Source organism: Leucopleurus acutus, assembly GCF_964270905.1.
Source record: "Leucopleurus acutus genome assembly, chromosome: 2".
Lineage (NCBI taxonomy): Eukaryota > Metazoa > Chordata > Mammalia > Artiodactyla > Delphinidae > Leucopleurus > Leucopleurus acutus.
In genome coordinates this window covers 161,801,218-161,825,989 of record NC_139143.1, presented here as the reverse complement: position 1 = coordinate 161,825,989, position 24,772 = coordinate 161,801,218, and the positions used below count along the sequence as shown (strand labels likewise).

Sequence of the window (24,772 nt, the reverse complement as noted above, 5' to 3'; positions counted from 1 at the left end):
CCTCCCTCTAACAACCACCTGTTTGTTCTCTGTATTTATGAGTCTGTTTTTGTTTGTTCGTTCGTTCATTTGTTTTGTTTTTGAGATTTCAAGTATGAGATCAACAGTATTTGTCTTTCTCTGACTTATTTCACTTAGCATGATATACTCTAGATCTATCCATGTTGTCACAGATGTCAAGATTTCATGCTTTTTTATGGCTGAGTAATATTCCATTGTCTGTGTGTGTGTGTGTGTGTGTGTGTGTGTGTGTGTGTGTGTGTGTGTGTGAGAGAGAGAGAGAGAGAGAGAGAGAGATCTTCTTTATCCATTTAGATTTATATTCTGGGGTTTCTGTTCTATTCCATTGATGTATATGTCTGTTTTTGTGCCAATACTGTACTGTTGTGATTACTGTAACTTTGTAGTATAGCTTGAAACCAGAGATATCACTCTTTCATTGAAGTTGTATTTTTAGTCATAGTTTGAAAGCCTTTTGCCACACCCAGGTTATGATGGAATTTACCCAATGGTTTCCTTTTTTCTTTTCTTTTTTTTCTTTTACATTTGAATACTTTAACAATTTAAGTTTATTGTGAGGTATAGTATGAGCTATGAATACAAGTTCATCTTTTTTCAAAGTTCTATATAGTTACTCCCAATATCATTTATTTGAAAAGTCTGTCTTTACCCCAGTGATTTGAGAATCTGTCTTTATCACATACAAAATGTCTTATGTATTGAAGTTTATTTCTTGATTTTCTATTCTATTTCACTGGTCTTTCTATTCATTAAGAATAGCATACTATTTTTAATTCTAGAGGCTTTCTGGTATGTTTTACTATCTGGTAAGGCTAATCTCCCTTATTTCTTTTTTCATTTTCTCTGTTTTTCTTTTTCAGGATTTCTCATAGCTATAATTGTACATCTATTTTTCCATATGAACATTAGAATCAACTTTATCAGTCCTAGAGAAAAGAGTTGGTATATTTGTTTGGCTCACATGACTTAACGCATTCACACATGCGTGTATGCACACACAGATGCATACATACACATACACACATAGCTTTATGGACATCTTTCCTTTTTTTCCAGGTCTGCTTTCATGTCTTTCAGAAGTCTTTTAAAGTTTTATTGATAGAGGTTTTGTACTGTTCCTAAAATTGTACGTTTTGTGTTGCTATTATATTATTCTTGATTTTTATATGTTGATTTTATATTCTTGCTTGTTGGATTACTTCATTGTTCAATTTGGTTGTATTGTTGATTCTCTGAGGTTTTACAAGTAAACTTTCATGTAATCTGCAAATATAGTTGTACCTCTTCAAATTCTTATGCCACAAATTGTTTTCTCCTACCTAATTGCATTGGCTAATATTGTCAATACAGTGTTAAATAATAGTGAAGAGTGTGTTTACCTGTTTTAAAGATGAGACAGACTGCAGAAGCTTAGAGAAGTTCAGTAGCTTAAGATCACAAGCTAGTAAAGGACGAAGCGATGATTGACTTTCAGGTCTGTTGTACTCCAGAAACTTCCATTCTTTTTATTCTCTCATGCTGCCTCTGGAATCTTTAAAGATTTGTTTAAAGGAGACAAGACTCCTTTGTAATTTCCAGCCACTCTCAGGTGGATTGGAGAAATCCTACATATTTAATGTTTTGATCTAGCAGTTGACCCGGTGAACATGCCTCTTTTCTTTTTTTTTTGTTTTTGTTTTTGTTTTGTTTTGTGTTTTGCGATATGCGGGCCTCTCACTGCTGTGACCTCTCTCGCCGCGGAGCACAGGCTCCGGACACGCAGGCCCAGCGGCCATGGCTCACGGGCCCAGCCGCTCCGCGGCATGTGGGATCCTCCCGGACCGGGGCACGAACCCACGTCCTCTGCATCGGCAGGCGGACCCTCAACCACTGTGCCACCAGGGAAGCCCCATGCCTCTTTTCTTGTTCCCTCTTTTTCTACAAGTAAGGGAGAACATGCCCCAGCTTTAATCTGGATATCTTTCATTCTTTAGAGTCATTATTTACAAGGACCAGAGGATTGAATACATTTCCTTGTTTCCTTGACAGGAGCTCAATTTGGAAATGGAAGACCAACAGGAGAACCTGGATACTCTTGAGTACCTGGTCACTGACCTGAGCTCCTGTGGCTTTGCCCTGGACCTGTCCCAGCACCAGGACAGGGTACAGAACCTCAAAAAGGACTTCACAGAGCTACGGAAGACAGTTAAAGAAAGGTGAGTTTTCATATGTATGGATCAGTGTCATGGAGCTAATTTTTTCTTGCTTTTGAATGAAATGACTTTCTCCTCCTTCCTTCTTCACCAGAAAAGATGGCATCAAAATTCTGCTACTGAGCCATAGGAGATTGGAAAGTGCCTCTTTCAGACCAAGCTATTCAGTCTACTTAATGCTTAGTGGTCTTTCTGTTAGTAAATAGTGAGTTCCTTCTCAGTAATGGGATTCAGTTCCCCCTGAGTACAATCAAAAGTCCAGGTCACCTGGACCAAACAGAACAAATTTGGGGCAGCAAGTTGGATTGTGGCAGGATTTGAAATAATGAGAAAAATTGGAAGAGACTTCCCAGACATAATTAAGGATTATATTGGAACTCACACTGCTTGTTTTGACCACATTTAAGTTGCTGTTATGGAGGAGTTTCTGGATTCTTCTTTTAAGGCAAACATGGGAATATACAACAAAGGTAGATGATTTCAGGTTATTAGCTCACAGTTGAAAAGCCATAATTCCTCCATTAGAAAGCCTCACGTGGGTTTAAAAGCTTGATAAGACTTCTCTTGGTTTAGCCATAACTATCTCGATTTAGCAGATGATGGCTTTAGTGACTAGGGGAAAGCAGTTGCTCAAATCACCGCTGTAAGCAGCGGTTATTTAGTGCAGGTGAAAGGGACAGGACAAAGGCCACGATCAGCTGAGGGCTATGTAGCTATATGAAGAGCCAGGATCTCTGGCTTGAAGTCTAATAGATGTGACCATTTCCAAAACTTAATTTCAAAATTGAATTCTCCTTTCTCCTTGATTTATTTTACTCATTGGTATGCTTAGCCTAACTTCTCTGAGCCTCAATTTTGGCATCTTCCTTGTTAAAGGAATTAGCATTTGAATTGGGCCTTGAAAGAGTCAAATACCTAAAAAGTAGCAGAGCTGGCCTTGAGATCCAAAGCCCGCATTCTTTCCATTGTATCATAGTACCTAAATAGCAGGCTCCCTTTAGTTTTTCTCATTTTCACTTTAGCCTAGAGTAAGATTGAAGACTCCTTTCCCCAGAAATGTCCAAACAAGGGCAACAGATTCCTTAGTTTGATGCTCTCCTACATTATATGTGGTTGTTTAGCCAGAGCTGCCATGGAAAAGATTATGAGAAGGAAAGGCCCTGTTAGGAAACTGATGCCTGGAGTCCTAGAATGAATATAGTTTTAGTTCACGTTGACTTCTTTACAAGCTTAGTCTGGCAAGTAACAAGTTGTCTCTGTTGACAGAGAGGAAGATGCATCATCTTGCCAGCAGCAATTAGATGAATTCCGGAAGCTGGTTAGGACTTGCCAGAAATGGCTGAAGGAAACTGAAGGGAGTATCCCACCTACAGAGACTTTCATGAGCACTAAAGAGCTGGAAAAACAGATTGAACACCTGAAGGTAGGTGAACAAAGTCTCTCCAGGAATCAGGCTGGACAGCAGTTTGGAATCTTGTGTGGAATCATTTCCACCTGTGGTGGGCAAATGGTATGAGAAATCCAAATTATCCATGTGTATCAGAATAGCAGTTCCTCCATTTTCTCCACGTGAGTCCAGCCTACCCCTACCCAAGCACTGAGCACCAAAACATCTCCTATTTAAAAGCCAAAACCAAAAAAGTAATCTGGGAATGGTATCTATAAAGTTTCAGCTGTCTTGGGGATGCCTGTCATGCTGTGGCAGGTCATAAAAAAGACAGTTGTCAGAGTCCAGTCTTGAGAAGATTACACACTTGTTGTATGTTTGAGAATTAGACAATTATATGTGAGCAAGTGACCAGATATGTGATCAGAAAATTGAGGAGAGAATTTCTCCTCAACTAATAAAGGAAAAGTTACAATCACATGGTTGGAATGTACCTGCATGGTACATCAGCCTTTCTCCCATCTGTTGCAGAATCCCTTCTCTCCTATACTTGATTCATAGTCATCCAGCTCTATTTGCACCTCTAACATGTTTCTTACTTTTGTTGAAACCAGTCTCCAACTAACGCTCATGCATTTGTCCTTATTTTCTTAGTAAAACAGGATTTATCTTGAATAGATGAAAGAGAAGAGCTTTCACAGAGAGAGTGCCAGGAGCGTTTGCCGTGGGGAGTTCCCTAGGACAGAGGTTCCCTGATTTCTTGGTTCATGGTTCCCTTTGTGTTTCAAGACATTTTTCATGGCATCTCAAGGCAAAAACCAAACAAACAAAAAAACACCCAAAAAACTGAAAAACCTCACTTACTAAGTGGTCAGGTCCCAACAGCTTAACAGTAGTTGTTCACATGGTGTCCAACAGATGTCACTGTTTTTCCCTCAAAAATTTAAAGTATCCTGTGAGTCAGTGCATAGTTTGGGAACTGCTGGCTCTTTGGAATCAAGAGTGACTAATAAAAGAACTGACACACTCTGAATTGGCAAGGTTCAGTTTGAAGCTGGGCAGCATGAGCTTGCCAGATGTTCATGGCTCGATGTCGTTCCCTGCTGCTGCTTTGTAGCTTGAAGTTAAAAGCAAACTAAGTAGATTGTGAGGGAGATTCAGGATGGAGGAAGGGATTGAAGGCTAGGATGGTGTCCCAGCTTGGAAAAGAGTAAAATTCTACTTCTGTAGCAGGCAGTTCACAGCTTAGAGACAACATGACCAGATACTTTTGTCTTAGAGCAAATGCCATTGTTTCCTAACAGCTTTCTGTGGTGGTTTGAGCTCTGACTTCAAACCCAATATAAAATTCCCTTGAAAAGGCAAAGTGTAGCCTATGATTCTGTATGTTTCTCTACATCTCAATACCTGGCTCCTCATTTTACCCTCCAATTACCCTTTCCTTTATATTCTTTACAAGCATGGTATTCCCTTTGTCCACCTGGCAAACTCTTATCTTAACTCCAGTCTTTCCTCTCTCCAGGCAGAGTTAGGTGTGTCTCCTTTTGTGCTCTCAGAGTCTAGTGGCTGTGCATATTTCTGTAATAGCATTATCACATTATAATGCCATTGATAATCTGAGCTCTTGGTTTTAGGAACTGTGTCATAAGCCTATTTTGTATCCCCAGTGTTTGGCACAATGCCTGCCCTATATAGTAAGTGCTCAAAAAATATTTGCTTGATGAATGAATGAATGAATGAATGAATGAATGAATGAGAAGGGCCTGAATATTCCAGGATATCATTCTCCCACATCTTGGCTGGCTAAACCAAGTTCTGGAAATGGCTGAATAAATGAGGACGATTGCTTAATGCTTATCAAAACTTTAGGGAGTGTATGTAGAACAGGTGTCCCTCCTTATGAGGAGAAAGCCTCCAGATATTACATTTTGCTAATTTGTTCTTTAAACAGGGTCTCCTAGATGACTGGACAAGTAAGGGAACTTTGGTAGAAGAAATCAATTGCAAAGGTACTTCTTTAGAAAATCTCATCATGGAGATCACAGCACCTGATTCTCAAGCCAAGACAGGTGAGTGTGGGCTCTTGAAAATGTAGTGAATAAATATCATTCTTCCCTTTGCCCTTTGGTGATGACTGCTTATTGAATAAACATTAGAATCAAGGTTGGATATGAAAACCAAGGATGTTTCATGAAGCAGTCTTCCCCTCAACCTGATCTGTTTTCCCATTTCCTTTGTAACATTGCTTCCATTTTGCAAAACCCCTTCCTGTGATGGGAAAAAGTAAAGGGACTAGTTGGCCCACTTAGAACTGTGAAATGAACATAGAAGGATTAAAATAGGATTTTCCATCTTGAGGAATTTCTGTCTTTTAAATATGTGAATGGATGGCTATGCATTAACTTTAAATTAGGGTCAGCCCTGGAGGGTATAAGCATGATATCTTGGGAGAGGCTAAGTGTTTAGGAGCCAGTAGTGGTACACCAGGAACTGACACACTTCTTAGAAGTGCATACAAAGATTGTGCCCAACTATATGAATTATCGCTGCCTACAAATTAAGTCTTGCAAACAAAATGCATTCTGAGGGCTTCCCTGGTGGCGCAGTGGTTGAGAGTCCGCCTGCCAATGCAGGGGACACGGGTTCGTGCCCTGGTCTGAGAGGATGGGCCCGTGGACCGTGGCCGCTGAGCCTGCACGTCCGGAGCCTGTGCTCCGCAGCGGGAGAGGCCACAACAGGGAGAGGCCTGCGTACCGCAAAAAAAAAAAAAAAAGCATTCTGAGCTCACAGTCACTTGCTGGTTGTCAATTGGGATCTCCTAGGTTTTATTACCAGACTATGTTAATGCACTCCTATAGTCACGTAAATAGTAAGGGCAAAGTTTACTTTCTTTATTCCTCCTGAGAATGACTACTTTCCTATTGTATCCTAAAGTTTAAAGATGTCTTGGAACTATCTAGAAGTGACAACATTTCAGAGAATTGGTGATTTTTATATTCTAACACTTAAATTTCTAAGTTCATTGACTTATTAGTGTGTGACATCACCCAGCAAATTTTTTCTATAAAGGGCCATAGAGTAAATATTTTAGGCTTGTGGGCCATATGGTCTCTGTCACACTACATGTCTCTGCCATTGTAGCACAAAAGCAGTCATAAACAATATATAAATGAATGGGCGTGGCTGTGTTCCAGTAAAACTTCACATACAGAAACAGGCGGAGGGACAGATTTGGCTGGTGCACTAAAGTTTTCTGACTTCTGGACTAGATCAGTGGTTGTTTGAACTTTTTAAAGTACTGTAATCTTTTTTAAAAATAAATTTCATGTAGAACTATAAGACAAATAAAAATATAAGTGAATTTATAGCGTTTATCTATTATGAAATTCATCAATGAGAATATTGAGGCTATCGGGACTTCCCTGGTGGCGCAGTGGTTAAGAATCTGCCTGCCAATGCAGGGGAAAAGGGTTTGAGCCCTGGTCCGGGAAGATCCCACATGCCGTGGAGCAACTAAGCCCGTGCGCCACAACTGCTGAGCCTGCGCTTTAGAGCCCACGTGCCACAACTCCTGAAGCCCGTGCGCCTAGAGCCTGTGCTCTGCAACAAGAGAAACCACCACAATGAGAAGCACGCTTGCCACAACTAGAGAAAGCCCATGCACAGCAACGAAGACCCAATGCAGCCAAAAATAAATTAATTAATTTTTTAAAAAAGATATTGAGGCTATATTAGTGAATATGAAAATTTGGAAAAAAGAATTTTTGAATGACAGCTTCATTATTTATTTCTCAATTTTTTCCTTGGTTGCATTGTATCCAGAAAATACATTTCACACAGATAAATAGTTGCAAGTGACGACAAATGTTTTTAAAAGTTCACTTTACAATCTGAAGTGTTAAGAATTCTCTTACTACACATTTCTACCCTGATGAGAGCCTGCTCTGAGTAGATATACCTCAGCCTTTTTTGTCATTTTATTTAATGGAATTCATATGTGCTGTAGATGTTTTTCTTTGTATGTGAGTGGACATATGTAGGTTTGAAAATTATAGAGTGCTAATGAAGAACTACATCTTTTCCCATCAGTGACACTCAGAAAGAAGTTTAAATGTATGCACAGAGGTGCAGGAGCTACTTTATTCTCTCCAAAAAGCAGCATAAATTGGCTATATCTGCTGGGTTAAAATGTGGTGTTCAACATAATTGAGATGTGCATGTTTTACTGCCATTTCTAAGTACTTAGGAATATATTCTGAATACTAAAATTAAACCAAACGTTTACAGAGTCCCTAAAGCACCTCCTCAGGGTGCTTTGAAAACCAGTTTGAAGATCACTAGCCTGAGTGCTCTTAAAAAGTTCTCTTCCATCTCTGAAAACCCACGCGTGTTCTAGTTCCTTATGGTCGTGGAGCTCTTTTGGTTTCGTAAAGTGCTTTCACATACACTACCTCACTACTTCTCACCAGTAACCCCATGAGAGCTGACAAGATAGGTAGTATTATCTTCATATCCCAGAGAAGATACCGAGGTCTGTCCATAGATTAGGGCTCACGTACTGAGTTAGTGACAGTCTTGGCTACGACTGTCTTCTCCAAAATACTAGTCCAGTTTCTTTTTGGTCATCACCAGACTGCAGTGGGATATGATCTTTTGGTTTGATCCATTTTTTAAATTGAAATTACAATAATGTTAACATTTAAAAGTTTTACAGTCATTATTGTCTAATATAGAACCTTGCACTTGACCTTTTCCACAGTGAAATCAGTGCATGTGAGAGTCTTATTCTGCCCTTTGAATGTTACATTATGTCATGACTATTCTTCACATTTCTTTATAATCTTTGTAATTACATGATCTGGTTTTTACTTATTTGGGATACTCCTGAAACACAAGAAATCAACTTGGGGAGAATATAGGTGAAATTGTGGTAATTAGAAACAGAACCAAAGACCCTAAACAGAATTTATGGGAATGTTTATGAGCCAGATTTATTGACACTTAGAATTTCTGTTTTCTGGTGGGGGGAGGGGAGCAGAAAGTCATGAAAAAAAAGACGGGATCTTTTGAAACAATATAGGAAAGGCTCATTTTAATGTCTTTACTAAAAGAATGCTGCTTTTTAGGTCCTTAATTGTACTTATTGTTTATTTTTATTATGTTGAAGAACATTGATGTTAAAGTTGAACCTTTTTGGCTGTATTATAAATCCTCCCCGTTCTTAAGTATGTCGAATGCCAGTCTAAAGACTTAGTCATTCTACTAATACTTGCTTCACAAAATTAGGGCAAGGTCCAAAGAATCCAAATTGGAGATTTAAGAAGAGAATTTGGATTTCCTCTAGAAAAGGTTAGGGTTAGGGTTAAGGAGCTGAAACTCCCAAGTGACACTGTTGCCCGGCAGCTAAAATGATTTGTCTCTTTCCATGAGTATGTTGTCTTGTGCTGTGTTAACTTCCTGATATCTGAGCTTAAAGTGAGTGCCAAAGAATAAATTCGGTGCCTGTATGTATTCCTAACACATTTGTCTTGCCTTGTTTGTCTCTCTGTCCTTCTGCTCAGGTTCCATACTGCCCTCTGTAGGAAGCTCTGTAGGCAGTGTAAACGGATACCACACCTGCAAAGGTGAGAATGCCATTTTCAACAGTGCCTCTTCATTGGGTGTGTTAGGACAGTGTTCATGTTTGCATCTGTGTATGTTTCCATATGTGTGGAAGGATTGCTGCCAGGATGGGTGTGAGGGTAAAAGTCTGGGGAGAAGCACCTGTGATGCCTCTTTGTTGCTAGCTAGAGGCTAAACAGGTTGGCAACCAGTGAAATAAAGTTACTAAGCAAATAAACTGGACCACTAGATAAGACCAATAGGAAAGAGCTGGAAGAAAATATATGCAAATCTTTGAATTATAAAGAAGCTATACTAGAGGTGGTCTAAATATAGCCCTCAGCCTCCCAGCTAGGTTTTCTTCTCTGCAGTTTAAAGAAGAGGAAGTAGAAGAATGCCCCAAATCCTTCACTGCCTTCACTTTTGCTGCTCCCGTGTTTGCTTAGCATTTTATTTATACATCTGAGTGTATAATGCCAAAATCAGAAATCAGATTAATGAGAGCTCTTTTGCTTTTCGTATGTAAACAGGAACTTTTATGTGATTTAGCAGGAAGATCATCTCTAGTTCACTAGAAGGAGTGGGAGAGATACTTAATCCTGATGAATAATTTAGTGAGGAACCACTGGGGATGCTTGAGAGCTATTCCCAGTCTGATCTCTGTTTCTGTGATGCTAGATCTGACGGAGATCCAGTGTGACATGTCAGATGTAAACCTGAAATACGAGAAACTTGGGGAAGTGCTTCGGGAACGCCGGGAAAGTCTTCAGGCTGTCCTCAGCCGAATGCAGGAAGTTCAGCAGGAGGCAGGCTTGGTGCTGCAGTGGCTGGAGTTAAAAGAGGAAGTCCTGAAAGGCATGGAGGCCTCTTCATCTCCAACCAAGACAGAGACAGTGAGAGCCCAAGCTGAATCTAACAAGGTACTGTGTTCCCATTAGCTACATCTCAAGCACTAAGAGGAAGGGGCGGTGTACCAGTGTACCCGCCTGAGCCCGGGGGCCTGAGAGTGAGACATGGCCAACCACCCAGTCGTTACGAGCAGCATGGTTGACTTTCAAATGACTAGTATGCCTAAACTCTCCCAGAGAATTTTCTTACCTGTGAAATTAGAAGTTGTTACACATCAGACTGAGAAACAAAACCAGATCTGTTTGCAGAAGGAGAATAGCTCTCCTCAGAAGCATCAGTTCGTTGAGAATGGGATCTCATTTTCCACGTGATGGTATAAGCCAAATCATTCCATCAAAGCACCTTTCCAACTCTTGGATGGATCTAAACAGCTGTGATTGCAGTTCATTCTAAAGATTGACATGTAGGCCTAGGGAAAATGTCAGAAGAAATAAGACCATGTAGAAAATCTGGTAAAAATTTTTTGCCAAAAATTTTAGTATTCCTGTTGAGGCCTAGCATGTCATATCCTACAACTGCATAAACATCGCCATTATCGTCATCATCATCAATTCCTGACACTTTTAGTTTATAGGGATTAGCAGTTTTCTTATTGGGTTACTGATGTGTTGTACATAAAAGAAATTCAAATCTTGCCATCTAGATTTTCCTTTTAATTAAATATTCAAGCGGAAAGGTTAAGTATCTTAAAATCATGAAACAATCATGGATAGAATCAGAAGTCGAGCCTGTAATTGCTGCCCCGTCTTCCCGTCATTTCCTCCACACTCACAGCTTTGTTTCCTGTCCAGAAATCTCATGGCATTCATGATGTTCTTTCTCCTAGGCCTTCCTGGCTGAATTGGAACAGAATTCTCCAAAAGTCCAAAATGTAAAGGAAGCCCTGTCTGGATTATTGATGACATATCCCAACTCACAAGAAGCAGAAAACTGGAAGAAAATGCAAGAGGAGCTCAGTATGTTATCACTGGGGTGTTAACAAATTCACTAAATTCCTTGTCTTCGAAGTAAATACAGGCTTTCGGCATACCCGATAAACAGGAGTGATTTTTAGTTATTGTCATAAGCAAGCAAGAAGGGGCAGGGAGGGTTAGAGAATGAGCCTGATTGTGGAAAAAATTTAGAGATTCCACTCAAAGTATCAGTATTGGCTTTCTTGGGCAAGTCATACTGACAATCTGCTGTGACAAAGAGCATTGATGATAAAAATGAAAAATGGGAAATAATCTAAACATTCTGTGAAGGAATTAAATTATGCTGCACTCATAATACTGAACTATAAATGATGTAGGTGAATGTGTATTGGTATGAAAAAAATTATTGGCATGAAAGATACTCATAATTAGTAAGCTTAAAAACAGGTTATAAAATAATATATATGTCGCATAAGGTATTTTACATGCGTTGTGTATGTATGTACGTACTTCTGTGCGGTTTTATCCCATGTGTAGTTTCATATAGCCACCACCGCAGTCAAGATACAAAACAGTTTGTTACTTTAGTTAAAATTAAATGCAGATTATTTTTAACTTTAAAAAATATTAAATAATGCTCCAGGGGTCATTTCCTGTAGCATATTAGGAACGTAATTTAGGGACCAGGCTAGTGGCTGATGATGGTAAAAGAACACATTCTCTCATTTCCTCTCTACAGATTCCCGATGGGAAATGGCCACTGAGGTGACAATGGCTCGGCAAAGGCAGCTGGAGGAATCCGCAAGTCATCTGGCCTGCTTCCAGGCTGCAGAATCCCAGCTCCGGCCCTGGCTAATGGAGAAAGAGCTGATGATGGGGGTGCTAGGGCCCCTGTCTATTGACCCCAACATGCTGAATGCACAGAAGCAGCAGGTCCAGGTGAGCAGTATGGCTGAAAGCTTTCGAGCAAAGAAATCAGAGGCACTTGAACCTGGGTCTGAATGCTGCTCTCAACAGGTAGATTTACATGACCCTGGACAAGTCATTTAACTTCTCAGAGTCTCCATTTCCTCACTTTAAATGAGATGCTTGTAAGGTCTTTATCATGGTGCCTGTCAAATAGCAAACAGTATTGTTAATAGCATTAATGTCAGTAACGATATTATTAATATCGTTGACTGAGGCAGTAAGATGAGCAGATGGGAGACAGGGAACTTCTGACTGAATGATAGCATCATATTTTATTTTCAATCCCCAGTGGTAGTGATCCACATTACTTCATGCAGTATCTTATATCTGCCAGCTTTACTTAAAGATCTTCTGCTGATCAGATCTCAGTACCCAACATTTGCAAAATTTAGGTTGGTCCAGTGATGTCATTTCCAGTGAAATCCTGCCTAGACCCTTTCCTTGTTCTGTAGCCTTCCCTAAACTTGTTCTGTTTCTTCTCACCACCCACCAGGTCCCCTAAGAGTAGTTTTTGAAAGAACCCTTTCTTTTAGCCCCTGCATCCATGTTATTTATCAAGTCCTGTTTAGTCTACTTAAAAATATTTTTCTAATCCAGTGGTTTTCAAACTTTTTGATCCCAAAACCCTTTACACTCTTAAAAATTATTGAGGATCCCAAAGAGCTTGTGTTTATCTACTAATATCTATTAATATTAACTGTATTAAAACACTGAGGAATTTTTGAAGTATGTATTCATAAATTAATTTTTAAAATTACGATGATACAACCATAACACTAACATACATAACATTTTTATGAAAAAATAACATTTTCCAAAATGTAAAAAATTGAATAAGAGTGGCATTGTTTTATATCTTTGGCAAATCTCTTTAATGATGTCTGGCTTGGGACTCCCTGGCGGTCCACTGGTTAGGACTCTGCGCTCTCACTGTCAAGAGCCCGGGTTCAGTCCCTGATCGGGGAACTAAGACCTGCAAGGCATAGCGATAAATGAAATGAAATGAAATAAAATAAAAATGTCTGACTAATAGAACAGTCTCACAGATTTTCGTATCTGCTTCTGCAGTCAATCCGTTGTGATATCGGATGTTGTGAGAGAACAAGAATTTTAAAAAGCAAATAACATCTTAGTATTATTATGAAAATAGTTTTTACCTCCCTGACCCCATGCAAGGGCTTAGGGACTGCCAGGGGCCACCAGACCGTAATTTGAGAACCACCGTTCTAAGCTTCTCTTCTTCTCCACTGTACATGCTGGTAGGCTGGATCTTGGGTCTGTTCCATTGCAGCAGCCCGCTAAAGGGCCTCTTGGTCTAGTTTATCCTCTACACAATTATCAAGTTATCCCCTTAAATCATATATCTGAATATATTAAAATGCTTCTGTAGCTCTTGGCTGCCTATTGAACGGCTGCCTATGCTCACTGTGGTGCATGAGGCTTTTCACAGTCTGGTCCCAGTTTGTCTTGCCAGCTCTTCCCCCATATACCTGGGCTTCTTCCCACACCGGATAATGGGTTCTTTCCTGAACACACTGCACTCATAGATCTCAGGATCTCTGTGCCTTTGCTAATCCCAGGCCCTTCTCTGAACCAGCCTTACTCTCTGTTCTCTTGGAGAACTCACGTATTCTTTATTGTGTCACCTGTGAAGCCTTTCCTGATTTCCCTCTTCTGCTCTTGTCATCCCCGGAGGAATTTACCACCTTTACTTCTTGCTTTCACAATTCCATGTTCACATCAGCATTTTATCATTTTAACTTTTGTTACATTCTATTATAGTTCATTACTTGCACATCTGTTAGTCCTTGAGGTCCTGTTGTATTTATTTTTATGCAGTGTAAGTGCTGAGTACTTGCCATAAGTTTTCTTGTTTAATCCTAACAACAGCCTAGTAAGTACTTTACTATCCTCATTTTGCAGATAAGGAAGCTGAGATTTGAAGAACTTTTAAAAACTTGCCTAAGTTTATACAGTTTAGTGAGTGATGGAGTCAGGATTTGAACCCAGGTGTCTAACTACAGAGCCTGTAATCTCAACTTCTTTGATGAGTGAAACAGTGAATAGAAATAAATAAAAAGGAATGGTACTTGCTTTAAAGAAGCTTTTTATCTAATTGTGCTGTATTATAATGTGCAGATTATATGTGCTGGTGGAAATTTGAGAAAGGAACTAAGAAAAGTAGGTCATTAAGAGTTGAAATGGCAAGCCCAGCCAGTAATATAGCTCACTTTGGGACCCAGGGTTCCAAACTCCCCATTCAGAGGCCTGGGTTTTGCCTGGCAAAGCTGACAAGTGCCTATCCAGTAAACAAACTTTGGTTTCCCAACCAAGGCCAACCTTAGTAACTGATGTTGAAACGGTATAGGACAAATAAGGAAAAGAAATAAAATAGACACAATCAATGATCCTTTCAAAACAGGTTTTTATTAAGCAGTTGTTAGAAGTGATACTGCATTTTCCTAGTAGCCTGGTCTTTGGAGTTTTCTGGTTTATTTTCAAAAGGAGTTGGCACTGCTTGGCACAATCCAAAATCAGTTTTTGTTTTGACAGTGTTTTTAGATCTGTCTTTTCTCTCTAAACATCTTGGTGTCATTCCTGTTACAGTTTATGCTGAAGGAATTTGAAGCACGTAGGCAACAGCATGAGCAGCTGAACGAGGCAGCTCAGGGCATCCTAACAGGCCCTGGAGATGTCTCTCCTTCCACCAGCCAAGTACAGAAGGAGCTCCAGAGCATCAATCAGAAGTGGATTGAGCTGACTGACAAACTTAATTCCCGTTCCAGCCAAATTGACCAAGCTATTGTCAAAAGCACCCAGTACCAGGAACTGCTCCAGGACTTGTCAGAGAAAGTGAAGGCAGTCAGACAGCGACTGAGTGGCCAGTCAGCCATCAGCACCCAACCTGAGGCTGTGAAGCAGCAGTTGGAGGAGACCAGTGAGATTCGATCTGACGTGGAGCAGTTAGACCACAAGATTAAGGAGGCGCAGACACTCTGCGATGAACTTTCAGTGCTCATTGGAGAGCAGTACCTCAAGGATGAACTGAAGAAGCGTTTGGAGACTGTTGCCCTGCCTCTCCAAGGTTTAGAAGACCTTGCAGGTGAGGAATACACTGCTGCCATTATTAGTGGCAAGCCAAAAGGAGGAGTGGATTAGTGGTCCCAAGAATCTAGGGCGACCCTTAAGTAGCTTTTGGACTCAGAGTAGTGTTACTCTATCCCTTTGTCCACCTACAGTGAGGACTGCCGTGGTCATTACACATTGATTGGGCACTAGCAATATGTGAAGCTTTACACACCATAATCTAAGAGATAAGAACACTAATATAAATCTAGCCAGCAGGTAGAGATTCATAGAGGTACTTATAGGTGGAGTTACACGCATACTTTCACTGATACTCACTTAGTTTCTTCATACTATATGTGTACGCACACACACATATACCATATATACAAAATTAGAACATGTTCTAGACTTTTTAGGATGGCCTTATACAAGAAAAAATTTGTCATTAATTTGTTGCCTCTTTTTCTAGAAACATTTATGGCTTTTTACCAGCTTAGAAGTTAAAAGTTTACTTCTGTTACTCATATCACCTTACAAGGTTGATGTGAGGGTTAAATAGAATATAGTAAATGAAGGAGCCTCGCTATGTGCTTCTTTTATGGTAGACCCTCAATTAGCATTAGTTTCCTTTTCCTAAGATTAGACCATGTACTCTCAGCAAACATTTTAAATGCCATGTTCAGACTTGATGATTTAAATTTGATTTTCTCATTTCAGCTGATCGCATGAACAGACTCCAGGCAGCTCTTGCCAGCACCCAGCAGTTCCAGCAAATGTTTGATGAGCTGAGAACCTGGTTGGATGACAAACAAAGCCAGCAAGCAAAAAACCGCCCAATTTCTGCAAAATTAGAGCGGCTACAGTCTCAGCTACAGGAGAATGAAGAGTTTCAGAAGAACCTTAACCAACACAGTGGTTCCTATGAGGTGATTGTGGCAGAAGGAGAATCTCTGCTTCTTTCTGTACCTCCTGGAGAAGAGAAGAAAACTTTACAAAACCAGCTCTTTGAGCTCAAAAGCCATTGGGAAGAGCTTAGTAAAAAAACTGCAGACAGACAGTCCAGGCTCAAGGACTGTCTGCAGAAAGCTCAGAAATATCAGTGGCACGTGGAGGATCTCGTGCCATGGATAGAAGATTGTAAGGTCAAGATGTCTGACTTGCGGGTCACTCTGGATCCAGTGCAGCTGGAGTCCAATCTCCTGAGATCAAAGGCTATGCTGAGTGAGGTGGAAAAGCGCCGCTCCCTGCTAGAAATCCTGAACAGTGCTGCTGACATTCTGATTAACTCTTCAGAAACAGATGAGGATGATATCCGGGATGAGAAGGCTGGGATCAACCAGAACATGGATTCCATTACAGAAGAGCTACAGGCCAAGACAGGGTCCCTTGAAGAAATGACTCAGAGGCTCAAGGAGTTCCAGGAAAGCTTTAAGAATATTGAAAAGAAAGTTGAAGGGGCCAAACACCAACTTGAGATCTTTGATGCTCTTGGCTCTCAAGCCTGCAGCAACAAGAACCTGGAGAAGCTAAGAGCCCAACAGGAAGTGCTGCAGACCCTGGAGCCACAGGTGGACTATCTGAGGAACTTCACTCGGGGCCTGGTAGAAGACGCCCCGGACGGATCTGATGCTTCCCAACTTCTGCATCAAGCTGAGGTCACCCAGCAGGAGTTCCTAGAAGTGAAGCAAAGAGTGAACAGTGGTTGCATGGCAATGGAAAGCAAGCTGGAGGGCATTGGCCAGTTTCACTGCCGAGTCCGAGAAATGTTTTCTCAGCTGGCAGACCTGGACGATGAGCTCGATGGCATGGGTGCTATCGGCAGAGACACTGATAGCCTCCAGTCCCAGATCGAGGATGTACGGCTGTTCCTTAACAAAATCCAAGCCCTCAAGTTCGACATAGAAGCCTCTGAAGCAGAGTGCCGACAAATGCTGGAGGAAGAAGGGACTCTGGACTTGTTAGGACTCAAGAGGGAGCTAGAAGCCCTGAGCAAACAGTGTGGCAAACTGATGGAGAGGAGTAAAGCTCGGCAGGAGCAGCTGGAGCTGACCCTGGGCCGGGTCGAGGACTTCTATCGGAAGCTGAAAGCACTCAATGACATGACCACAGCGGCAGAGGAGGGGGAGGCGCTCCAGTGGGTAGTGGGGACCGAGGTGGATGTCATCAACCAACAATTAGCAGATTTTAAAGTAAGTCTTACCCTTGTTTTTTAATCTTTTTCTGTCTAATATGTGTATTTCTTTTCTTGTAACTTGGAGACCGATTGAGTACACATCTTAACTTCTGTCCCTGGTTTCATTATTCTCACTTCTATCACCACCATAGCACACAGTTTGGAGACTAGACAGTCTCTTGGACTTCTGGGCAACAGGTTTGAACATTTTTCTATGGTAATCTGTTTTAATGTTTATAACCAATTAAGGGTATAGAAAGAAATGTCCAAACCTTATTGCTTACTCTAAGAATCTTCTCTTATGATTTCTTGAGATTTCAGATTAACCAATTTTGTAACAATAGTGAATGTTTGTTGAGGGCCCTGTTTTTCGTATTGAGGTATGAGAATCCATAAGATAAACATGGGCTCATCTTGCTCAAGTGTGGATTTTTTCACAGATTTTGAGGGAAAATTATTGATGTATTATTGATGTATTATGAGACAAAATGAAAAATTCTCATGAATTATTAAGACCAAACATGATACTTCAAAGAAATTTTCCACTTGTAGCAAGTAGTGCTTAAGACTACACCTTAGACTCCTCAGGAGCACAAGTTCTCTGCCCGTACGAGAGTTTGAGAAGCACTGCCTTAACTGCAAAAATATTTCGATTCTTTGCCTGAGTCAGAATTTCCAGTCCTGAGATTTTGTGAGTCTATATTAAAACAGCCGGGAAGATGAGAGGAATTGACTCAAAAGTGCAAATTTGCCAGGTCTGGGTTTGGAACCCAGGGCTGTCTGCTGGGTCTTGGCTCTCACTGCCTGAGCCTTTCACCCCAAGACTTAACCTAAAAGCACCTCGCTTCCCTGCTGGAGGCCTGTTTGCTTGCTTCTTCCTTCTTGGTGCCTGGAGTAGATTTGGAAAGGATACCTTACTTCCATCACCAGTGGTGATTGTTCCTACTTACACAGTAACACTCTGCCATCAGAGTTACTTTGTTCTTTCAGAGCCCCTGCCTGTTAGGATTCTTTCTGTTAAAAACATGGATGGAAAGGTGGTGTTGACACCAGGCCAGAGCCACGTGGTCCCGAAAAAGATCACAAATGTGTAGGCAGGATCCAGATGTAGAAAGATGGCTGTTTCAGAAGGGCCCTCTAGCTTGGGGGATGTTTAGCGCACTAAGGTGAGACATTGGCCGGAGACCCCCTTACAGTGCAATGTGGAGCAACACAAGTCATCGTATTTGGGATTCTTGAGGCACCAGGTGAGGAAAGGGTAGGTAGAGAAGGTTCAAAGCCATGAGCCCACATGTTATCCTCTGGGAAATGCCTACACCTAATCCAGTGGCTGGGTGGCCTTTCCTGCTTCACCACGTGGGCTTCTCTTCCCTCTTCCATTGTAAGCCCCTCAAAAGGAGAGGCTATGCTACAGGCATGCTTCATTTATCTGATTTACTTGGATCTGGGTTACTTAGAATCAACTGTCTAACCAACTAAATGAGTTTTTTAGAACATTGAAGCTTATCCCTTGAGGTACCAAAGTAGTTTTATCAAACTAGATTCTGGTTTATATGGAATTATTTTAACTTTTATTTGCCTAATTTCCTAAACATTATATTATATGTAAGTTCTTATGAGTGCAGGTTAACATTACTAAACAGATTATACTGTTCTCTACTATGGTGAGGCTGCTTTGTACTAAATGTTCTTAAATTACCATGCAGTTTGAGTTCTGTATTGAAGTCCTTGTTTAGGGCCTCTAATTGCTGAACTGGTTGGGTTGGATGTATGTGAATGTGTATGTATACATGGGGGGATGTAGTTTCTGCCTTTTCCCCCATTGCCCTGCTATCAGGTATTATTTCTCACTGCTTTACTGTTCACTGCTGTCACTGAGTCTGCCTTGAGCAGTCTGTCCCTTCCTTCTGATCTTCTGTGAGCTAGAAAACAAACTAAACAAGCCTGTTAAAATTGTATTAAATATGACCTAGGATATAAAAAAGAATCCACAGGCAGGCATATATAGTGTTTGGATTTGAGGACAAGCAATTGTTTCCTTTTCATTTAATCCTTGGTTTCTAGAGACATTCTGAATTTTGACGCTGCTGAAAGCTTTTAAGAAATTATTGGACATTCCCATATTTTATTTGTATCCTAGTGTGTAGCCCAGCAGCACTCAGGGTTCAGTAGCTGCTTAGTTGCTTGGGATAACAGACTTGTTTTGCTGCTTTCTAAGAAGAAGCCTCCCACCACCGACACTGTGGATATGGCAGCTGGGGCCAGTGTGTGTATCTGCAGGGAACTGGTGGTGACAAGGCAAGATGAGAAGATGAGTGCGAGAAGGAGGGTGGTGAAGTTGAGTGCCCGTGTGTACCCTCCTCCAGCTGGGGGTACAAATCAGAAGCCTGGTTCCACAGGTCCACCTTGTAAAGTCAAGGGCTTTGGGAAGAGTTTTTGCCTCCTCCCAGCAAAGGTTTTGAGGCAGGAGGGGAGGAACACAGTACTGGCTTAGCTCATGCTGAGCTCATGGGAAGTGAAAACAATGAGAAGGGAAAAGCTCTGTGTGTCAGTCCACAGTTCCCTAGAGGCTGAGCCAAGGGAAGGTCTTTTTGGACCCATTCTGAGGACTGAGTCATTTTCACGATCTGAGCGTTGAGTTCCTGGGTTAAATGTGCGGAGTAGTCCAGCGATAGATTAATCTTCCCTCACACCAGCAGCACACCAGATGCATACAGTGTGACTCTGCTTTCAGATTCAAATTTTTTTTAATAAGAAAAAGCAGAGATGAGGTAAGTATTAAAAAAACAGGGCTTCCCTGGTGGCGCAGTGGTTGGGAGTCCGCCTGCCGATGCGGGGGACATGGGTTCGTGCCCCGGTCTGGGAGGATCCCGCGTGCCGCGGAGCGGCTGGGCCCGTGGGCCGTGGCCGCTGGGCCTGCGCGTCTGGAGCCTGTGCTCCGCAACGGGAGAGGTCACAGCAGCGAGAGGCCCGTGTAACGCAAAAAAAAAAAAAAAAAAAAAAACAGTGTTCGCTTTAAGTTTTCAACTCTTGTCTTTTTACAATGGGATCACGCTCTCAGCACAGAATCTGCTGTAGAGAAGAGGGTATGAATCTGTGAAACAGAAACGTGGGCTGTGCTTTGACCTAGCTGACTCCACGGGGGATGGTCAGAATAGAGAAATGAGTCAGGTCTGTGGAGAACCCCAGGCTTACTTGGGACTGTGCAACAGTGCTGAAAAATGCTAGGAAAGGCAGTTAGCCTCTGGGAAAAGTTATTTCCTTCTTAAATGAATGTGAAAGTCTGAAAGTCATTATTCCTAGGAAAGACTTTTCCCTCGATTGCTTCTGAATAACTGATAGAATCTGGACAGCCAGCGAGGACCTATCAGATGGGAATGGAAGAGAGTCCTTTCCCACTAAACAAGCAAAAGCCTCAAACCTCCTGAGTTAGGCACTTTACTGGGTTCTGCTCTCTGTTGGACGTAGAAAGGAAGAAGCCATTTCAGAAATCACGAAAGAGAATATTGAGCATGTTTGCAGAAAACTGGAAGGAAAAGACTTTGCCTCATCTCTTCAGGAAATTCTGTTTTCCTGAACAAGAGAGTCTCTGATTAGTGAGGAAAAGGAACTGTATACATATAACTAGAGTCTAACAAGAAAGGAGGGACCTTTATTTCACTGAAACTTAAGTCAAAGAATTCCCCCAGGGTGACCTTCCTAGGAAGGGAAGAGAAAGACCCCAGATTTGGAGAAGAAATCTGTAAGTCTGATGGTAACAAGAAGCTTTCCTCATTTTGAAATTCCCTATGTAGGTTTTGTAATCAAGAATTGAGATCATTGTTTTTTGTTTTTTGTTTTTTTGCGGTACGCGGGCCTCTCACTGTTGTGGCCTCTCCTGTTGCGGAGCACAGGCTCCGGATGCGCAGGCTCAGCAGCCATGGCTCACGGGCCCAGCCGCTCTGCGGCATGTGGGATCTTCCCGGACCGGGGCACGAACCTGTGTCCCCTGCATCGGCAGGCAGACTCTCAACCACCGCGCCACCAGGGAAGCCCAAGAATTGAGATCATTCTGAGTCTTACACCAGCCCCTCCCTTGCAGCCCCGTCAGGAACCACACCTGCCTCTCAGTCAGGACGTGTGGAGGTTTGGGGTTTGGTGGGCTACAGGTAAGGCAGCAGGCTTTCTTAGGACTGTTCTCAGCCCTGATTCAGTCTGAGTAGAGCCCAGGGTCAGGGACTGCACACACTTGCAGCTTCTGTCTGGGGACCTCTATCCTACTCTGAAGCCAGAACAAGAAAGCCCCATAAACCTGTTCATCTGATTTTTTGGCCTCATGGAAAGCAAGCATAAGCTTCACTGTGAGCACGTGTGAAAACCCTTGGAGGACAGGGCCTGCCATGGAGCTGAGAGACTGCCAGTCTGCACAATGATAGATATTCACTCCTTACTTTCAAATAATTACAAAGACAGTATCAGCTCATCTTCGTCTTTGCCAGTTAGATTTACCAGAGAAGAAAGCAAGTGAGGTTAGCATTATCTACCTGCCCTTGGAGAGAAAGGAAATCACACTTGGTGTGACCTGTCTGTCACCGGAGGTTTAGGTATCTCCAGCTTTACAGCCGTCAGGATAAGATGAGTAGAACCTCACCACCCCTGCCTGCCCTGCCTTGTGCTGACCCTTGGCCTGCCTTGGTTTTTTCCTTCTTCCTTAAACAAGGCTACTCCAATAGGAACTACTGGGGTCCAAGGAAGTAAAACGAATGCCCTAGAACAGGGTTTCTCAACTTGAGCACTCCTGATATTTTGGGCTGGATGATTCTTTGTTGTGGGCAGCTGTCCGGTGCATTGGAGGACGTTTAGCAGCATCCCTGATCTTTGCCCACTAGATGCCAGTAGCAACCTTTCCCCAGTGTGACAGCCAAAAATGCCTCTAGACATTGCCAGATGTCCCCTGGAAAGAAAAATTTTCCCTTCGTTGAGAACCATTGCCCTAGATAGGAGAAAAGTGCCACCTGTATGTGGGAAATTTAGGACTCAGTTGGAAAAGGTGCTCGTTAAGATAAATATTGACGTGGCAGCCACCTTCTGGTAATCTGGTTATGACTGTGTAGTTAGCAACACCCTTAGGCCGGGCCCTGGATTCTTTATTTTTGCTGGTGCTGATCTGTGTTTGGTTTAAAAATCTCGTCCCTTTTCCTGGCATCTGCGGTTTCTTTTGCGTAGACTGGTTGTTGCAGGTGTTCAGCTGAGCATTTCTGTGGAGAAGAGGAACTTCCTTTGTGGAAATACTTGAGGGAGCTTCCTTGCTCTGTGCCTTTAAGGGGAGACTACAGTCTGTCCTCAGCCCAGGAGCTCACAGTTTGGCCGCTGGTATTTATAACCCTTATGTGACCATCCCCCTCTGCACCTCCCCCCCCAAGAATTCCAATGCTCTGTAATAATCCTCTCCACCCACACCGTAGCAGCTGGGTGGGGAGAAGGTGAAGGAGCCTTTAAGACCCTTAAGTTTGCTTCACGTTGAACTTTTTCCAGCCCCATTTTAAAGTATGGCCATTAATATTTCAAATATCAGCACTACAAGCAAAATCCCAAGACTGTAGCCATTACATCATCTTGAAGGAGCCTCACGCCTCAGTGAAGGTAGTAAAATCAAATGGAAGGGCGTCAAGAAAGTGTTGATGGGTTTCACAAAAATCCATCTGGAAATTTTGATAGCAAAGGGAAGATTTTAAAGCAAAAGTGAATATATCCTCAACCAGAAGGAAGGAGTGAGGAGTTTCTCTTTGAGTTTACTGAAATTCTCCACAGGTAGTGTCAGCATGTAGCATTTGCAACCAAGATGGATCATCATGTGAAACATGTGTGTCCAGAAAAACTAGAATTTATCCTGTGCGGAACTTGTGTTTATTGTTGAGTTTTGATTAGTGGACATGATTGAGATAAGCACAGACTTGCAGAGCGGGGCTGTTTCTCGCTGTGTCTAGAATGCATGGTAAGTGGTCTGTCTCAGCCTTAGCCTAGTCCTGGGCACTTTCCAGCTAGCTGGCTGGCACACGAGCCATAAGTGGTGATTCTCTAGGAGGTACGATGAGTTGCTTTTAAGGGCATTTTGTTGTTAGAGGTGGTTGGTTTACCAGGAATAAAATCAGTCCCACAGGGAGTCAGGTCAGGTCAGGTCACTGCACCAAAGCATTACTGCACCAAAAGGCTGTCTCCTGCCAGACAGACTCTTCCCAAGTCTCAGCTGTCCTGGTTGGAAAAACCTAGCTATGGGGAGAATGTGCTCCCTCCCCACCTTCCTTATGACTTTGCCAGTGCCACTACCGAGTACTTTTCAAATACCAGTCCCTGTTAGTGGCTGTGGCAGATTAATGGGATACACTTATCCCCCTGGGCCTTCACAAGCTATTTTCCTACCACCAGTACTGTGATTTGAAATGTGGACCTTTCAGAACTTTGGCCACCCAGGGATGAGAATAAGTGGTGTGCTGCAGGGTGATGGTCCATGGATCACTTTTGGGGGGTTAGGAGGAAGGGGCTCTGTATTCCTTTCAGTCCATCCTTCTGAGCATTTGCTCTGGGCCAGTCCTTGTGGTGAGAGCTGGGGTCTCAGATAGTCTCTAGTTAACAGTGCAGTAGGAGAAACAGGCACAAAGAATTGCAGTGGTGGTGATATAGTGGTAAGAACAGTAAGAGAGACCTAAGTCTAAATTATCTCTGATCCTAACCCCCCCGTAAATCAGATATTTAAAATCCCAGTGGCAGGTAAGAAAACTGAGATTTGAAGATGTTAAAGTAACTTGTTCCAAGCACAGAGCAAATAAATGTTAGAGCCGGGATTGGAAAGATCTGTTTGGCACCAAAGCTTGTGCTTGACCAGTGGCCCTCAATGGGGGTGGGAGGAGCAGTTTTGGCCCTTGGAGGACATTTGACAATGTCTAGAGACATTTTTTACTGTCACAACTGGGGAGGCTGCTACTGGCATCTAGCGGGTGCTGCTAAATTTCCTATAATACACAGGATAGCCCCTTACAATAAAGGGTTATTCAGCCCACTTCTAGAAATATAGGGGGGTTTGATATTTTGCCCTTTTCAGATTCCATAACAAGTAAGAGTTAACTGATGAAATAGTCCCATTGCCTGGGGAAGCTTCGTGGTTTTCCTCCCTTTTTTCAAAATTTAGTCAAGAAACAGTGTTGGTTCTGAGAATGACTTGTACAGATCTGTTGGATCAGGTCAGGATCTTGGTGAACTAATTTGAGTCAGTGGCTAAAGAATTCTCTCCATGCTTGACCAGTCCCCACCCCACCCTGCCTGCCACAAGGTTCCTGCTGTGGAAATCAATCAGCTGTGTATCTCAAGCTGCTTCCTGTAGGGTGTGTTATGGAATGGCATCAGCCCTGCACCAGCTGGGAGTACTGACCTCAGTGTGATTTTATCAGACTGTCTCTTTTGAGCCTTGCTATTTGGAACAAAAGATCCTCTGTTAGGAATGCAGAGAGCTAGTGTGATTGGACAGCTAGCGTGTATGCACATGGTTCCCACGGAAAAAACA

At 42.2% G+C, this 24,772-nt stretch overlaps 1 protein-coding gene across 1 annotated transcript in view; it reads left to right on the top strand.

The window, feature by feature from the left end:
* The window catches only part of MACF1 (microtubule actin crosslinking factor 1), a gene marked incomplete at its 5' end in the record, with an annotated part of 341,097 nt that overhangs the window by 241,774 nt on the left and 74,551 nt on the right, over window positions 1–24,772 (top strand). Inside the window, 9 exons of the mRNA XM_082834746.1 lie at window positions 2,050–2,216; window positions 3,480–3,636; window positions 5,552–5,669; window positions 9,162–9,224; window positions 9,880–10,121; window positions 10,937–11,066; window positions 11,764–11,963; window positions 14,601–15,096; window positions 15,780–17,251. Of these exons, the coding sequence (XP_082690872.1) occupies window positions 2,050–2,216; window positions 3,480–3,636; window positions 5,552–5,669; window positions 9,162–9,224; window positions 9,880–10,121; window positions 10,937–11,066; window positions 11,764–11,963; window positions 14,601–15,096; window positions 15,780–17,251 (3,045 nt within the window). The remainder of the gene's footprint in view (window positions 1–2,049; window positions 2,217–3,479; window positions 3,637–5,551; window positions 5,670–9,161; window positions 9,225–9,879; window positions 10,122–10,936; window positions 11,067–11,763; window positions 11,964–14,600; window positions 15,097–15,779; window positions 17,252–24,772) is intronic.